At 39.5% G+C, this 19,157-nt stretch overlaps 1 protein-coding gene across 1 annotated transcript; it reads right to left on the bottom strand.

The window, feature by feature from the left end:
* Positions 1 to 742: 742 nt before the first annotated feature.
* Positions 743 to 18,794, bottom strand: qtrt2 (queuine tRNA-ribosyltransferase accessory subunit 2; the record flags this gene model as incomplete). Its single annotated transcript, XM_079260161.1, has 8 exons — positions 743 to 1,425; positions 1,570 to 1,684; positions 5,441 to 5,592; positions 8,551 to 8,750; positions 16,154 to 16,363; positions 16,562 to 16,638; positions 18,438 to 18,493; positions 18,577 to 18,794. The coding sequence occupies 8 exons, from the start codon at positions 18,792 to 18,794 to the stop codon at positions 1,173 to 1,175; spliced, it is 1,281 nt and encodes a 426-aa protein (XP_079116287.1). The 3' UTR covers positions 743 to 1,172.
* Positions 18,795 to 19,157: the final 363 nt, after the last annotated feature.

The following is a 19,157-nucleotide window of genomic DNA, read 5'->3' as shown; positions in this document are numbered from 1 at the left end:
TCCTGCAGTTTTCCAGGGAAAGGAGGGCAACAGCCAATCACTTTTTTTTCTATTTTTACCAGCTAATCTGGGGGATTGCCTTTACAACCTCCCAGTGTACTGCAGAGAAAGCCTTAAAATAACCATTGTCCAGAGGTCACGACTTGTTCTGGCTCTCACTCATTTTGTCAAAAGGCAATAATGAAGTTCCATCTTTTCTAATCCACTTATACGCTTTTGTTTTAAGTATGCACAGTGCCCACCTACAAATGACAGAAAATCCTCCAACCGACTTTTCCACAATGCTGGATGCAGTTAAGATAACCCAAAGTATGAAGGGGGGAAAAAAAAAAAATTATTGCTTTTTTTCATAAATCTGACACACTCTCCGCTCCCTCAGTCTGTCCCCTTGTCCCACACAGACATCTGCATGGTCTGGCAGTCAATTACATCCCCTCGCCTTCAAAAGGAGCCTTGCTTCATCACTGCAGTGGAGGCAGCAGAGACCCATATCTGTATCTCTTCTTTATCCTTTCTCAGCAGCAGGAAGGGTGGAGCTGTCATCTCAGAAGTCCCGTTAACAAGGGAGCAATGTGGATTTCTTCAGTGTGGTGAACAAGCCCATCTAACACACTAGCTACTGAGGAAGAATAAAAACTATTCAGCAAGCACACAGAAAACAAATTATTTATTGAGACAGATCTGAAATCATTTTAATAAGCATTCAGGAAATCTTATTTCACAAGTCAACGATTTATGCAAAACATGAGAAAGTCAGCATCGATTAAAGATACTTATAACTGATTAACAGTCAATGAGAGGCCACAATAAGTTATTCACTGTCAAAATTCCAAAGCCGGTCTGAAAAGTTTCTGCTTCATGCAGATTATTTCAGAGACATTTCCAGCTCCTTTCATTCTCCAAACCTTCTCAGCATCTCCTGGCTATCTGCTTGAAAAACACAGAAGTTTAAACCGGAGACAGAAACTTTTATCTCATCCTTTTATCTTCTTCTTTTCAGCAGAGTTGTGACTTTAACCACGCAGAGAGTCACTCTCAAGGTCTCTGTGATATTACTCTTCATGCTGTAGTTGAAACTTTGCAAAGCAAAGTATTGCTCATGATGCCAGTGGCTGTTTCATCCAAGTTAAGAAGTGCACTTACTCCGGGGTTCTCTCGCTGACTCTGTCAAATTACACCTTTCTTTCAGTCTGCCAGCCTCCATCCCCAAGCACCCGCTTCTTAAGCAGGTCCAGTTTGTCGCTGGCCAGAGCTTCTCTCAGTGCGCCGAAGAAGCTTTGATAGTGACTTACGTTGTGGATCATGAGAAGGACTCCAGCCAGCAGCTCATTGGTCACCAGCAGGTGGTGCAGGTACGCCCTCTGGTGGTTCATACAGCAGTAGCAGCCACACCCCTCCACCAGGGGCCTGAAGTCATCCTGATACCTGAGCAAAAGTTCAACTTTAGTTTAAGCTAATCTGAGTTCAAGAACAGTCACTGCAAATGTAAGTCGATCACATGAAAGCAGAGATTTTGCAAACACGACTGCTTCTGAGACCCTGCCGGGTCTTACAGTAGCTGCTACAAACCTTTTGTCTTTGAGATTTATTTCAAAGCATGTCATCTGTGTTTGATCAGCACAATTGAGATCACCATTCTGCTGTGTCTCCCCCGCTGTGTCCTTCTCTTCATTCAGCTCCAGCACTGCCAAAACACACATGAACCTCAATGATCCCACCACCCACCATTCACAGCATAATCTGTGATTAAGTGACTACATATCCAATCAGCACCTCGGCCCGAAGCAAGCCTTGCTGATTCTTACATTTTCCATCACTATGACATAAATTTTATGCTCCGAATGCTCAAATCTGCTTCATAAAATGTGTCACTAATAAGGTGAGTTCATTTAGAGTCATTTAATAAGAATGAAGAATATCAAGAAGAACTGTTATTAACAGTAGGCTCACTTCTCAGCTGCAAGCACGAGGGATGTGATAAAAATGAAAAAAAAGGTACCAAGGAGGGGGAGTAAAAACGGAGGAAAGTGAAGCAATGCATACGATTACAGACAGAGATTAAAAGGCAACAGAGAAGTGAAATAGGTTAATGGAAGTTGAAAAAGGTGAAACAGTGCAACAAACAATGAACTGAGCATAAAAAAAGGGAAAGAAAATTATCTTTGGTTGCTTACGCAGCATGAAGTTGGGAGGTTGATAAGCATGGGAATAAAAACAAAGCAAAATGAGGCTTGACCAAAGATAACACAAAGTAAAGGAGGGAGATGTAACTTGTGCTGAAGATTAGTTCTGTATTACAAAACCAAGAAGCAGAAACACCAGATACTGAAACAAAGAGGGAAGAGATTGAAGGCTGAAAGCTGCACAAGCTCCCAAACAGAAGGAAACCATCATTATATGCCTTTCAGACTCTTTCTCCATGGTGAGGAGCTGAGGGTGGAGTATGTTGTCAGTGATGTCAGTGATTATTTATCTATCAGCAAGATTTCACAAATACTACAAACTTAAATTTAATTTAATTCGGAAAGTTGGTATGAAGAAAGAAAAAAAATTTTTTTAACTGATCCAGATCGCTTTCTTTGAAATCAAAAGATAAGGCACTGGCGCAGGGCTGTGATCTTATAGTGCCTTTCCAGTGATCAATGCCCTCCTTTAAAAAAAAAAAAAAAGATAAATAAATAAATAAATAAATATACCTAAGAAACAGCATGCACAACTGTGGATCTTTCACCTACAATAAAACCAGCTGAGTTGCCATCAGAAGAAACTAAAAAAAAAAAAAAAAAAAGAAAGAAAAACTGTTTGGGTTAACAATGGAAAGCTTTAGCCAATCAGATCAATGAAGCCTTCCAAGTAAAGCCAATCAGCTACGGGCTTTGTGTTTGGGCCACAAATGGATTCCATCAGGTGGTGCATGATGGATTTTCTCAAGACAACAGTATTTGTGAAAATCCACCTGCCTGGAAAGGTAGGACTTTGGCTGTGGGAAAACGTTGCATTTCCAGCATTCCTTAATGCCCAAATAAGGACAAGAACTATTCAAGAACTATTCATGTCATATGTAAAAGAAAACCAAAATGGTATTTACATGTGTGGTGCTGCCAATTAACGCATACTGAATAAAGGAAACCAGAGGAACAGAGCTGGTGCTAATCAAGGCAGCTGCTAAATATTCAAATGGAAACTTGGCTCATATCAACTGGTTGATTTGATGGAACCAATGGGAAATGAGTTGTACGTGGTGAAAGCTGCTCTTTTTATATTTCTGTCCTCATTTCACTGCAGTGTTTTCCCATAGGTTGAAATTTCACTTCCAAACAACTTAAAATTCAGCATTGCTTTTTCACACTTCCGCAGTTCTCCAAAAATACACTTTCAAAGTTCGGGGTGAAGCTGTGCGATCAAAAAATATGTTAAATTTTGTTTGTCAGTTATTCTCTATGGAGTCTTGTATTGCTTGAGCCCTTTTCCAATCTAGTGTGGTAACGTTGCTTGCACCTCAAATCCTTAATTAAATAACTGAGACCAAGATAGCTGGCCTTGTGATTACGGTTAAATAACTCAGTATTAAAACATGTGTGAACTGAGAAAAGAAAAAAAAATCTTCAAGAAAAGAGGAAATTCTGAAAATATGAGGAATACAAGCAGAGGGCAAAAGGGGGGTAAGGGCTTATTAGTAGATGGTCTGAGATGTCTAAAAGACCTTAAATGGGTAATAAGGGTGGCAAGACTCCTCCCAGAGAGTTTTGTAATTGGCGGCGAGGGGAATTAGAATTTCTCTCAGGGCTTGGCACTATCACTGCTCTCACCTCCCCTGAACTCCATTATACTCCCTGTGCAGAATCGATTAGTGCGTTCTGACACCAGATGTTCTCAGATGCCAAACTTCCCTCAGCTGGATGAGTTTAACACAACTTTTTAATTAACCACAAAGTCCACCATCAGGTCAAACCAGCACATTTCCCACAGCTCCTGCCGTAACTCTTCCTCTGCGTTTAAACAAGGACAACAATCAAGGTGACGGGTTTGCATTTAATTGTTACCTTGCTAAACCAGTTGAGAGAGACGGCATTGATTTTATTTCACTGGTTGTATTTCACTACATCCAATTATTTAACAGATCTGAGGCTACAAATGACACACACAACAACACATAAATAATTTCACCATTCATTACGCGTTTTCCCCTGATGCTAATGCCTTATCTGCAGAGTAGCATGGACACCACATCCAGGCATAAACATAATTATTTCCTTTTCACTGTGAGAAAAACGGCTCTCATGGCTGTCAGATTTGGCCATGCTGCTTGCCACAATGAAGATGAAGGGTTGTTCATTTACTGACAACACTCGGCGGGGTCTTTACACTGAACCACTTATGTATGACTGAGCGTGGTGCAATTTCCCGCTCGGCAGTGTGAGATGAGTGGTTCTTTACATTTGTGTAGGAATCAGAACCATTAAGTATGCAGGGATTTTAAACCCGACATCAGAGACTCCTCCTATGGAAATTAGCAAACCCTGCTAGACTCATTATTCAATCATCAGTTCAGTTTTATCAGTTAGAAGCAACTCTGTGCAATTAAAAACATCAAAGCTCATTTCCATGTTTTTGAATGAGCAAACATACTCCTCTGTTGGTGGCATCACAGCGTACTTATGCGCTGCAATCTTGGCTCATTGCTTCATCTGTATCTCTTACATGTTAAAGAGATGGTGCTTTAAAATAAAAACAAAAAAAACAAAAAAAAAAAAACTTACTTTATGCAAGAAAAATCTAATTTTCCATTCCCATCATATTCAGTTAAGAGGATATTAAACTCTGACAAAAGACCCAAAATAAAAATTACCAAACAAAAATCCCCAAATTAAACTCTTAAGTTTGCGCTAGGCCTACAGGGAAATGTCAGCTATTTGCATCTTTCAGGCACCATTCTGTCATCACATTTTCATTAAAAATGTCATTTTGTGGCCTCAGGCAAGGGAGCTGTACCTGGAAAGGTCATTTGCTTATAATAAAGCAGAAATGGATAAAAACAAATGTTGCCTTTAAAAAAAAAAAAAAAAAAAAAAAAAAAAGAAAGTCTAATTTTAGCCCTGTGGTGTTGGAAACAGGTGACAGTTACAGATTATTACTTAATAAGTACATGAAAACAGTTCTGTGGAAAATCTGGGTGCTGCAGAGCATGAAACGATGCATTTATCATACAGGCTGATGTAATTATAATTGGAATACTAAAGTTAAGGAAGTTAAAGACTAAAAATTAATCAAAGTGTGGCGCTAATAGGCAGCATATGAAGTTAAATGGTACATATCCATACAGTCTATTTGCCAATATGTGTTCATTTTCTTTTAAAACCCTAGTTTATTAATGTTTTTGCATATTTTGCTTATAATTGTCCATCATAATTATTCACCACACCTGCGGGGGGAGCTCTACCTGCGCGTTCTGGATCCGGGGAGAAGTCGAAGCCGAAGCAAAGAGCGCAACCTCGCTCTGTCACCTGGAATGGAAAGAACCCTTCGAACAGGTCCACGCCAGCCTCCACACATGCCATAACTTCATCAGGTCGTCCCACACCCTGCAGCAATCTGAATCGCAAGCAAACACACATGCAGGCAGAGTCAACAAGCAAACATATAAACACAGCAGGAAGCATTAAACATGTATGTAACATAGTGCTGCAAGACAAGCGGCGTAAACATAAACGCCCAGCAGCGCTCTTCCTCTCTACAACGTGTGCACCCTTGAGTGTTTGAGCTTCCACTTAACTTGGCTGCCTCCGACTGCCTGCAGGCATCAAGGTCAAGCCCAATTTAGCATTAGATAATGACTCCTCTCCACATACTGGCTGCAAGCTGCACCTCCCTGCAGCTAGAACAACCAGCAGGGAGGATGCCCTCGGTATTCCAGGTCAGCTAACTAAACAAAGCTCACAGAGATCTCCTGGTAAAAGATTCCTCCTTCACTTGAACACTTGAGCCACCAGCACTTCGAGGAGAGGAGTCTCCAACAGGCTCATCTAGTCTGAAGTACAACAAAGTCTTGATAATGTTTCTTCTTGGGTCTATAAAACAGATTGTGCCCTGAGACATAACACCGTATTCAACAGCAAAATATCTTTTTTTTTTTCATTCAATACCTGGTCAAAAGGATCTAAAACAAGCTGGGATAGTCTTGTCATAATGTCCATCTGGGGACACGTTTGCAATCGCCTCCTGACTTGCGGCTGATTTATGGTTACACATTTCGGTTTGTGCAGCTCAGAGACCTCACAGAGTGAAGGATTACAGAAATTCAACCAATGTAAGGCTATGGAGACAGGCCGCCTTGCAATTAAATAAGTTAACAGCCCATAACCTCTGGAGGTAGCAACCAACATAATGGAGTTTCTGAAGGAGCAAAAACTCATAGCTGATACTCAAAACTTAATATCCTGGACCAGTTTATGAAACCGTTTGGTGGGAAGCTGACCAACAATTGCTCCATTATTTTCTCTTTTCACTGTAGAAAACTTGCCTCATAAATGATAGAAAATTAAAAATGAAACAAAGAATTAAAGAGAACCAAAGAATGACTGTTGTCAATGTGAAAAATTACAACTAATGGCCTCTTTAAGCTGTTTGTTATTCACAATCAACTTTAATTAAATTAACATTGCAAAATAAAAGCACGCAGAGCTGCACATTTCACAATGTCCCAAAATAAATCCTGCTAGTATACTCTAATCAGCACTGATCTCATATACTTAAACTTCTGGACAAGCTATAATAATAACAATTATTATTATTGTCATTAGCATTATTATAATTATCAATATTGTTCATAAATTTGAGTCCCTTTTAAAATAATTCACCATAATTGGATAAATATGGTGGCATGATATAAACTAAGTGACATTGGTACTTTAAGGTTAAGCTGAAATAATGACTGCTGACAGATTGGAGTGGTTGTGGGGAGCACAGCGGAGCTGCTGGGTTTGTTGCTCGTAATCAATCAAGTAGGATAATTGATTGGTCAGGCATGATCAACCAACTGCGCCGGCATACCCTCTGAATAATCTTTTAACACAGAAATAGACAAAATTACAAAAAATTTTTTTTTTTTTAAAAAAAAAAAAAAAAGACAAGCGATCAAAAAATAATCAATCACCCAATCATTTGAAAATATTTCATATTTGAGACATCTCATATTTAGAGTTTTACAAGTATGTCCTGTCCATAAAATAAAGTCAGTAAAAAATGTATATTAATTATGTTTGTGTATTATATATATATATATAAATTATTATATGACTTAAATTATTAGCTAAGCTGCTCTGAGGTCTTTTTATTGTCAGTGACTATAGGCATTAGGATTAAAGTTAGAATTTCTAATATCCTCATGGGCATGCACAAATCTATATTACAGCCTGATTATCACAAGATCATGAACACCCTGTAGGATCCGTTTGGAAGTGTGAAACTAATTCTCATAGTTTTAACTTTTCTAAGTCGGTTTTTGACAGAAAATTATAAAGTCCATTGCTGAAAATCCAAAGATGGTACATTTAACAACCTTTTGCTTTTACTGGCCTATAAACAATCCTAAATAAACAATATTCATGGATCAAGGCGGTGAATTGGGTCACTCTAAAAATCAAATCACTTCTTCCTCTTTCCTTTCCTAAAGAAAATCATCAAAACACACCCATTATTATTTGAGTAAAACAGACCAAAAGACAGACAGAATGCTGCCAAAATAGAGGTGATAATCTTAACCTGGTGGATTAAGATACAGCATGTTTTTTGTGCCCTTGCATTTACTGATGAGCCTAAACAAACAACTGCTGCAATCAGGGCTCTGATTGTCCAGCAGCCGCTTGTTCTCGTTTGGGTCTGTTGGACTGATTATCTTCATTCATAATCTCTTTACTGGTTTCTCATGTCCTAAAAAAGTGATTTTACAATTTTGCTGCTGGTGTACAAGACTGGTTCTGGTTCAAAATTCACTATGTATCTACTGACACCACATTAGCCGCCAAAACTTTGGAGGTCATCTGGGTTAAATTTGCTTTTAATCCAAGAGTTCAAACAAAACAATGAGAATCAGATCTCAGTTTTTAATTTTCTAATATCTGCAGCAAATTACCATAAAACCTGAAGTCTATTTCAAAACCTCAGTTTGTTTAAATCAGGTCAGAGCTATCATTTCAAAAGGCTTTAATAAAAAGAGATTTTTTAATTTTCTTTCTGAATACATATTATTGCATAGTTTTTATTTCCCATTGATGTCCGTTTGTGTTATTTTAGCTTTTTGTTTCTATTTTAATCTTTTATTCTGTTTACTTTCTTTTCATTCTTCTACTTTAAATGTTTCCTATGCACTTTGCTTTCAATGTTTTGTGTGAAGCACTTTTCAGTTTTTTCGTTTTGTACATGAAATGTGCTAAATAAATAATCTTGCTTTTCCTTTATCAACAGCTTTTCACTAAAGATCCACTGGGAAAGCTTGTATAATTACTGGGGGATGAACAGTAATCAGTTCATTTATCTCACAACCAGGCAAACCTGGGTTTGTCATCGGGCAGCTCTTTAATCACAGCAGTGATGAGCTGAGTCCTCAGGGTCTGGTCCATGAAGCCTGTTTGGAGGCCATCCAGGCAGAATCCAGCCACGGGCCTCTTGGCCGTCTCCTTGGCAGAGCGAATTCTCTCTTCCAGGATGTCTCCTCCCTCCACCACCCCAAGCACCCTGACTCCATCCAACTCCTGACAGAAAGCAGACAGGCTGGTGATTAAGAACAGAGGAGATGCTCGTGAAAGATGGAGAGAACACCCGGTGAGAAAAAAAGGAAAACGAAACATAAATGGAAAATCAGCATTCTTACAATTCATCTTCCCAGATTCCATCTGGATTTTGATGACTTGACAAGAAGCTACACACCCTGAGGAAGACACACACACCAGGGAGGAAGTGTGGTGGGGGAATGGTAGCAATCATGCAGCTCACTGGGTATCATGTTAATCCAGAATTGTCCCGCTACTCTGTCATTTCATTTTTCTCTACCTGATTTCTAACTTCTGGTTTGCAGACAAAGAATGAAGAAAAAAAAAAAAGAAAAAAAACAACTGCAGCTTATAGCAAAGATATTAAAAAAGAGAATGGATCAGCATCAAAGAATGGTTTAAAAAAAGATACAAATATTTAGCTGTGTAGTCGATGTTAATTTACATCCATTAAAATATCAGAGCAGATCATTTCAGAAATTCAAGTCCAAGTTCACGTCTATTGCACGCGTACAACAACCAAAGTCATACAAAGTGCAGCATAGATAAGAAAAAACACAACAATAGTAAAATACATTAAACAAAAACAGCAAAAATTCTCCTAAAGGTCCTGATATAAACCCTGTTCATGTCCTCCTTACCATGAAGTGATCTAGTCTGAACAGAATTAAAAAGAAAGATGTATTAATTGTTGATGCACCCATCTGCATCTCCTAATACTGCATTCCTCCTAATCTTGCCATTTTTCCAAGATGTAGCATGACTGCTGTTGGGGAAAATTGTTATGAGATTGGTTTGTATTAAGTATTAGACATATATGCATTGATTTGCTGTGATCCTGCTGTGTTTTGTGTCTATGCACAAAGCTTTCTTTAAGTTATATGATCCTTGCCTGGAATGTGCAGACAAAGTCTGAGACAGGAAGAGTTTCCTGCAGGGCATCGGTTTTTGTCAACTGCTTGGTTGACCAGTTGTCTAAAGGTTAGAGGTTAAAGGTAATAAAGTAATATAGTGAGTGATTGATGCTTAGTGAGTTCAGTTTAGTCTTAAATAAGAGATAATGATTGTTTCATATGGTCTGCCCAGCAACTAGGAGGAGTTAAGCATGGTTTATAATCGGGTGTTACTTCAGCATCTGCAGAGAGAGTTCTCTCTCCAAGCTCCAGCGTGTGCTTGTATTAGTTTATAATAAAATGTTCATTGTAAGAAGACAGTTGACTCTTAGATGTATTACAACTTCTCAAGACCAGAGTATTTTCCACCACAGTTTTTGGGGGCTCGTCTTGGGATCCTGCGTCAGTCCGCCCAGGTTGGGAATAGACGGGTTGGCCACCTGAATCCACAGATTCATCCTAAGAACCTCAATTAGAGAATTTCAGAGGACAGGACGTCTTTCTCCCACCCGTGGTCGACTACGCCAGGACTCCTTCTGAACCAGTGTGAAAAGGCAATAGTGAGAAGTGTTATTCTAAATTTACATTAATTTTCAGACTCAAACTGGAGTCAAACATTACTAGAAATTTATCACAAATTAATAATCAATATCTTAATTAATAATCACAATATTTTTCTGTTTTGTGGTCAATTGTCTTCATTATTCTCATTGTGACAGGGATTCTCCTCCTCACCTCCTCATCGAAAGAATAACTCAAAGGATAAGAGAATAACTTAAGACGAGATCAGGTTGACGTCATAAATAAAATCCTGTGAGTTTAAGTTAAGTTTAGGTTAAAGTTTAAGTTAAAAATCGTGAGTAACAAGACCAAGTCGTAAGTGCTGTGAGCTAGACGTAGCAAGACCAGACCAGTAAATCTTGTGAGTTACAAGACCGAGACCAGTAAATTAGTCAGTAAGTCCTGTGAGCTCGAGAAGCAAGACCAGGCCAACCTTGAGTTAGAAAATTGAGAGGAAAGCCATCTTGAGTGAGGAGGAACAGAGAAGAAACTGTGTGGGCTGGTTTCTGGAGACATTGAGAATTTTGCCTGATAATTCTACAAAGGTGTGGGATTGACCCTCTGTGTACATCTGCTGCAAACAGAACTAGTTCCTTTGCAGTAGGAGGTTGATGTACAGCACCATTAAGAAGTTGAAATCTCTGTCTTCATGTGAGGGGAAACTGGGGTGGTTGTGTAAAATTTCCTGTGTTAAACTTGATTGGACTGATTGTGTGGAGAATTAAAACCACGTCTTGTGAAGCCACACCGGACTCTCGCAGGAGAGCCTAGAAGCTTGTGTGGGGGTAGACAAACTTGGGGGCACGACCCATTCACATGCATTCATCCAACTGTTGAAGTGAATTGTTTGTGTAAAATCTAATTTACTGCAGTAAGAAAAAAAAAAAAGAAAAAAAACAAACAACAAAAAATGTATGAGAGAAGGAAGTGAGGAAAAGAGTGTGTTCATTAAAGGCCTTCTGCTCACTGAAGGAGATGATGTCATAGCATGTTAGGCAGAAACAAACATATAAATCCTGTGTAAAATAGCTGCTTGTGCTTTTCTTCCTAAAGCTTTTATAAGAGCATAAAAGCCACTCCCTGTATGAATGTGGAACCTTTTCCTAAAGGAAAAGCATTCTTTATTATCACCTGAGAACATTTTAAAGAGCAACAACATATTAAGAATGAAAAATCAGAAATGTGAGAGATGTGATTTATAGTATTAGGAACTTACTATGTTAAATTACTGTACATTGTGTAGGCAATAAGCTTAGGTTTCTGTCTGTTCCCTTTCAGACATTCATAAGGTGATTTTTATTCCTTTACTACTGCAATTATAAATTTATGCCTAGCATGTCTAAATAAATTTAGATAGACTGGAAATAAATAATGCAGCTGAAGGATGCTGAAACTAAGCATAATGTTAGGAAAAAAAGAAAATTCTTGACCTTAAAATAGGAATGGTGAACCAACGTAACTTTGCTAGAGTAAATTTCCCTTACAATAAATTCACTTTAGCTAAATGTGAGCTAACGGCGAGAAGAGAAGTTCTCAGAACAAGTGTATCTTCTTAGCAAGATCATGTTCAGCTTTCCCAGGAGAGAACTGAGTTATGAATCCACTGATAATATAGTCTCACACACACAATTACAATGTAATATTCAAGTTACAGGATGTTCACAGCACAGAACATGGTCCACATAATATGTTTGCCACAGGATTCAGAAGAAAACTATTATAATTATGAGGCTATGATCTTTATTTTCCCCTTACTGGAGAAGAAAATACACTACATGACCAAATGGTTCAGTCTCAAAAGCTCGTCTGCTGTATGGTGTTGGACGCATTGCAGCGTTCCCTTCTAAACCCTTGTCAGCATGCAGCTTGGTCCACAGGGACCTCAAATGTCTATCTTGCCTGAAGGGGATTCAGAGGAGGGGCTGGGGGAGAGTGAGTTCTTGATCCGGGTCACTGCAGAGTTCTGGGTGACACGCGTGGTCAGTCAGGAGACTGGAGCAGAAACGGTCCCTACAACCTACAGCATCATTTCAGCTCCCTTCTGTGTCAGCTCTGAGTCCTGGAGCAGAACCTGATATGCAGATGTGGCTGCATGGACCCGGCCGCTGCTGATGGCCCGGAGATCCCAGAACCAGAGGGTCTGGCAGAGCCCTGTTGGTTGTGACTGTGAACAGTGTGGATATGGCTTCTATGGTGGACATGTGGGCTGGATTTTCACCTTTGACCTCTGGAGGTGATGGATCCTCCTTGTCCTCAGACTGTGTTTCAGTTGTGGGATTTTCTGGAAGTAAAAGACTAACGGATGTGGCCGACAGGCAGCAAGATCCCACCCCGACTACAGAGTCAGATGATGTTTTCTGGAATAAGCTGCACCCTGATTCTGTCAGAAAGACTGTTGGGTTCACTCAGTTCTCTGTGGAAAACCTGGATCTCCTTCCTTGAACTTTTGCCTACTTTCTGATCCTTTACATGTTACTCTTAATTAATTACACATATGAATCTGATTTATCTACCAGGAAGCTTTGATGAACATGTGTCGGGCACTTCCTGGCATGAATTTCTGATTGTATGCTGATTGGAGGAGAGCATGGTGGCTGTGGCGCGTCTGACTCCTGAGCAGATCGAGTGATACGAGCTGAATGATTATCCACAAGACCAGGCCAAGGAATGAGGCCCTACAACCAAACATTTACTCACTGTTTCTGCTTAGCTTTATACCACATTTATGAGCATGTATAAAATTTTGCACTCCTGCAGACTTCTGCAACTGAACAATGACACAGACATCTCTGCTCTGCTGCAGGGAAGCTGTTCATACAGACTAGTCAACGTCTGGCACGCTGTGCCTTATAAAAAACAAAAAAAAGGTGTCAAATTCTGCCGCCTTTTCAAAAAAAAAAAAAAAAAAGTGTGATGAATACTAAGTTTTTAATGTTTGAGACAGAATAGATGTCAAAAGAGAAAAAATAAGCCGCTATATGACATTAAATAAGAAGGTAGCTTTGTAATTTCCCGACTTCAGTGAATGCAACACAAGTACAACAATCTCCGTGTTTTATTTGCTGACAGCTTGGTGTTTTATCCCTAATCTGAATTCATTATTTTGAATTAAAGCAGATATGCTCAGTGGTTAAAATACACATCAGATGATTTTTGTTTAAAGAGTAGAACCAACTCTTGCAATGGCTGCCAGTAAACAGACCAGTCTCTTAGTTAACACGCTTAATAAGTAAACAAACAAGTCATTTAAGCCCTGTATGTCCTCAAAATTAACATGAATATGAGGCAGATTATTTGTAACAGTATTGATACTTCCAAAGTTAAGCTAACTATGCTAAACCGTTAGCCTTGGCCTTTTCTGTTACACACGTTTGCATTAAAATCATTAAGGAAGAAGTGCTGCTGAGTGTGTGCACGTACATGTGTGCGTCGTGTTGTTGTAGATGAAAACAGCTTTACCATCAGTATTAGAAGTTTGTTTCTAAATGCTGCTTAAGTTCAAATGTAGATAGAAAACAAACAGCTTTATTATGACCTGAAGGTCTCTGGCTGTTCAGTACCTGAAGTCCAGCTGTTAAAGATGGGTTTACATCTTGTTGCTTTATGCTTATGCTTATGTTCACAATATATTTGGAATAGAAAGCCAGTCTTATTATGATCTCAGTTTTGTGTGTGTTGCTCCTGAATGGGTCTGTTGGAGTCTAAGAGAGACAAATCAGAGTAAACCATGAGACTAAACTAGACTACATTACTGATTAAATCAACAGTTCTGAATGAGCTTTATTTATTATATGCAGAGATTCTTCAGTGTGGTTCTGCTTCTGTCATTTAGCAGACATGACATAAACAACACGAGCAGTAAATCAGAAAGGAAATTCCAGCATGGATAAGTGTTGGTCAGACTGCTGGGAGTCCAGTTTGACACATGTTCTGCTATGCAGTACTAGAGGATTTTTCTGGTTGTTGATTAAGATGAGACTACCTGATAGGAACTTTGCAATAATTAATTAAATGAATTTGGTTACTTTGAATGCTTACCTACCAGATAAATGAGTGGCCCTAACTGTTGCTTTGTATTGTTCATGTTTTACTCCATGACTGTTTAGCTGAAACTGACTATCTTCTGCACCCCCCAGGCCTGGCCCCTGACCGACCTCTAGTTGACCCTGACTTGATTTTCCTTTTGATGATGTTTGCTCTGACTGTAACACGGTGGAGGCTGCAGCTCTCCCGTCTCAGTTCTCATTACTTGAGCTTACTCTTTAGCTGAAAACAAGTCCATGTTTTGGCGCTCTCTTATGAATGACTTTCTGGATGCCATTTTCCTGAATGTTTTCCTCCTACAGGTTGCAGACGGGGAAATTTCCTTCTGGCTCTCTTTTCAGATCTTCCTTGGACCAAAAGTACTTTTTCTGGTTCTGATGTATATGCGCATGCGTAACATGGAAACATGGGCTTTTTTGTGATTCTTTTTGCAGGACCCTCACCCAAGCGGGCATGGTTCCTTCCAAGACTGCCTGTTCAGACACAGCTCTGTGTGAAAGTAATGTTTTAACATACTGTCCTAACCTCATAAGAACCCTTTTCAGGCATTTGCACACAGGTGAAAGCTGCCCTTCATGAATCAGCATCTACGCAGCTCTATTCACTTCAGCCGGGAGATTTTGTCCTGATAAGAAGCTTTAAACATCAGCGCTGGAACCAACATCGATGGTTTAGGCCATTTCAGGTTTTCCTGACGACCCAGACAGCGGTAAAGGTCGCAGAGTGAGCTGCTTGGCACTACAGATTGCTTGAACCTCCTGAAGCGCTTCAGTCTGAAATTACAGAAGAATAACGCACCACCCAACAAAGGGCAGAATAATCCCTGTGGTTGCGTGGGTAAGTGAGATAGTCTACTCTCACGCCTGAAGACCAGCCTTCGCTCTCAAGCAAGATCAGTGTGAGGTGAAGAAAAAAAAGCGCTCCACTGCAACTGTGACATGCCAAGTCCCACCAGAACGCCGACAGTGTCTTCACTGCACCTCTGTCACCCCCTAAGAGGAATGATTTGTTTCCACTTTTCTTACATTTATTGTTAGACTCAGATTTTGAAGCTGAAGCAAATGGCTCCTCACTATTGTAATTTCTGGAAGATTCTTTTAAAACCCGACAGGCATGAGGCTCCTGATGTTTTGAGAATGTTGTCTTCTGTATGTATTTTTGCGTTCTGATAACAATTTCTCTTCTTATTGTTGGTCCTGTAGGACCAAGAGGAGGGAGAGTGTTGGGGAAAATTGTTATGAGATTGGTTTGTATTAAGTATTAGACATATATGCATTGATTTGCTGTGATCCTGCTGTGTTTTGTGTCTATGCACAAAGCTTTCTTTAAGTTATATGATCCTTGCCTGGAATGTGCAGACAAAGTCTGAGACAGGAAGAGTTTCCTGCAGGGCATCGGTTTTTGTCAACTGCTTGGTTGACCAGTTGTCTAAAGGTTAGAGGTTAAAGGTAATAAAGTAATATAGTGAGTGATTGATGCTTAGTGAGTTCAGTTTAGTCTTAAATAAGAGATAATGATTGTTTCATATGGTCTGCCCAGCAACTAGGAGGAGTTAAGCATGGTTTATAATCGGGTGTTACTTCAGCATCTGCAGAGAGAGTTCTCTCTCCAAGCTCCAGCGTGTGCTTGTATTAGTTTATAATAAAATGTTCATTGTAAGAAGACAGTTGACTCTTAGATGTATTACAACTTCTCAAGACCAGAGTATTTTCCACCACACTGCAAAACAGCCTTACTAGATAGCAGCCATACATCAATCACTGTTTGGTGCGCCTCTGCTGTGCTTGACTTCACTTTAAAAAAAAAAAAAAAAAATAAAAAAAAAAAATGATTTGTCAAGCTGCTGATAAAATAGTGTTGTTTGGTGACTGCTGAATGTGTGTGTACCTGTGATTTTTGGTGTAGCAGCAGACACTCATCCAAATGAGCCAGGGTTCGATCCACAGACTTTCGAACCCTTTTGCGAGACGTGTTGATCTGCCAGGTCTCTCCGTCTGCCATGCTTTGATACCAGTCTGGTTGCACCGTCTTCTGGAGAGCTATGAACTTGGACACCGTCAGCTCTATCCGCCCACCGCTGCCCCACACCGACACTGTCTGATAACAGCAGAAATTTCATTTGAGAAGCTGCCTTCTTTAATTTTAAAAGCTGGATCGCTCAGGGAGGTGTTCTTTTGTGTCTTACTGCACGCATTAGTGATACACTAAGGACCTGGAGCACAGTGAGAAATTACACCTTTAGAGTTAAGCCCCCCATAAGAAGGTTGAATTAGTCCAAAAACCTCCTCATCTTACCTTGTTGGTTGTGTAACCCGTCGGGCAGGGGGTCGCGGGGTCATGAAGTGAACAGTACAACACAGTATCATGAAGTCCTGAAGAGCAAAACAACACTGTGTCACCCCACTGAGAACAAAAACTTGACAAAGAGCCTTCAGTCGGCGATGGCAGGGTGGCGGCGCATAGTGCGTTATGGCTAATAGGGCGACATGAGAACTTATCAGCAAACCCAGCTGAAGCGGCAGATCAGAAGGTATGAAAACAAAAGGGCTCAAAAACTGCAAATGCAGTCATTATTATTTCTAGTTATTCCAACACTGCTCTTGCTTTTCTGGGGTTTTACAGACAACACTGCGGTAATCCCTGTCAGTTTACGCCAAGCGGTGCTAGCATAATTACATTTCTAATTTCAAACTGCTTGCCTGGGGCCAGGTGAAGCTTAAAACCACAGCCACAGTTTTTCAGCCAACCTAATGAAGTCACTCTTGTGGGGAATTTATTTAAAATATGACTAAAAACAGCATGACTTTTCAGTCAGGCTTACAGATATAATGAGCTTTTCGATATTGAATTCAACATACAGTTTATTTAGAAGCACTGCAGTTTCAGATTAGCCAGGAGTAATGTTTATATAGCATAAGCTCTTTAGAGGAAACATGCTCATTGTACTTGTGTGATGTTTACGACAAGAAACTGGTCCCAGTAGCTACTCAGGTGGGGTAATTCAAAATCAATCAAAACAGTTTAAAACATTTTTTTTTTCCACAGTGTACCAAATCCATCAAATTCAAGACATGTGTTCCACTTGTTGACTTATTACTAATCCAATCAATTGGGCTATTTCTGATGTTCAGTATAGATCTTCCAAATCTTGATTGCAGCTCCATTTCAGCACAAGGTAGCTGTTGTAAATACACTACTACTGCTGCAACCTGACTGCTTTACATCATGTGAGAGGAAGCATTAGGCTAAAACTACTTTTGCATTATGGTCCAGTTTTAATTACTCATGACATCTTCTAATATCTCACAAACTCATTTGTGATGTGGTACAACCACATTGACTTTTTTCATTTCATCTTGATCCATAAAACAAACATAAAGGCCATAAAAGGTTTTTCAAATGAGGTGTACTTTTTGAATGAAAATAATATTTAGTTCAGTTTTCTGACTCATAAGTATCCAACATACATTAAAACAGCCTACAAGAACAATATGCAGTGTTTAGAAGTAACTCCATCAAGGAGCCATTTCTATACGGTAAAGTTCTCTTCCTTAATATTTTGTAAGTGCCTCTAATGTCTGAATTGACAGTGAGTCCCATATGCCTATCCAGTCATTGTGCAAAGCTTATAATAACTTTTAGTTTAGAACCCTGCACCCAACAGCTGTGTCAAGGTAGGCTGCCATGTGTACAACTATATTTTCAGTAATCAAAGGAAGGCTGACATTAGTGTATGACAAAGTTGCATACCATCAGTAAAAACACTCAACTTAAGAAACACAAGATATTAGTTATAATCAGTTATATTACTTTTAATAAAAAGTGAGAAAAAATTCAACTGTAACTAATTACTTTTTTTAACCTCAAATATGCGTTTACTTTTATACCAGAATAAACTAATAATCCTCTTGTAATAAAAGCCAACTGTTTAACAACTTTGTTTAGAAAAAAGCTAGACAGCAACCTGAAGATTGTCAGCAACAAGTCATATAACATTTTAATCAACATTGTAAACATCTGAATAATGCCATAAACTGTTCAAATTATTTATACAAATGTGTTTGTACTTTAATTCCCCAACTTCTTTTGCTGATTACTTTCAAACAAATACAACAAATGTACACAAGTGAAAATAAACAGAAAAGAAACTAAACTTGGACAAATATTCTACCTGAAAACTTCCTGAATCCATCCTTAAACTCCTCCAACACTTCTTGGTGCTCTGCTCTGGAAAGAGAAGTGATGGGACTGCGGGTTAATGTAAAAGAGTTTGGCGCGTGCCAGAGTGTGTTTGATTGGTATAAGCTTACATGTTGGACAGAGTGACCTGGGTGGTGGAGGGGAGGTTGCTGAGTGTGTGCAGCGTGTCCTGGGTAAGGTGTGGGACTGTACCAAAGTGAGTATATAGCAGACATCCCGGGACCTCCAAAGAATGCTGCCCAGTCTTGCCTAGCCCCTTCAGTACACCCAAACGAGCTCCTCCGTGAACCACACGGGACAACTCCATCTGCATCCTGATTCTAGCCATAAGAGTAGCTCAAGTCGGCGTTCTTTAAAATGATCTTGTACTTGAAGTTACTAAAATGATCAAATAAAATGACAGGCGGAGGTTGTAGTATAAAACATTAGAGTTAGCCACGTAGCTAGCATGCTTTGGCACTCACGTGTTTCAGTGTCCGTTAATCTTTCGATAATTTGAGATATTCAGTGTCTTTGAAAAGCTCACCTTGGAAACGCGCACACGTTTACAAATTAGCTAGGAAAAAATAGCATTATTTTACCTCAAGAGCATCTCTCTTACCATTCATAACCAACTACTCCTAATGAACTACAAGTCGGGGGAACTCTGACGTCATCATAAGCGCCACACCGGAACTCTGAAAAGATGACC

The sequence above is a fragment of the Telmatherina bonti genome (genome assembly GCF_933228915.1).
Source record: "Telmatherina bonti genome assembly, chromosome: 20".
In the NCBI taxonomy this organism is placed as follows: Eukaryota; Metazoa; Chordata; class Actinopteri; order Atheriniformes; family Telmatherinidae; genus Telmatherina; species Telmatherina bonti.
This window is presented reverse-complemented; position numbering and strand designations above follow the sequence as displayed.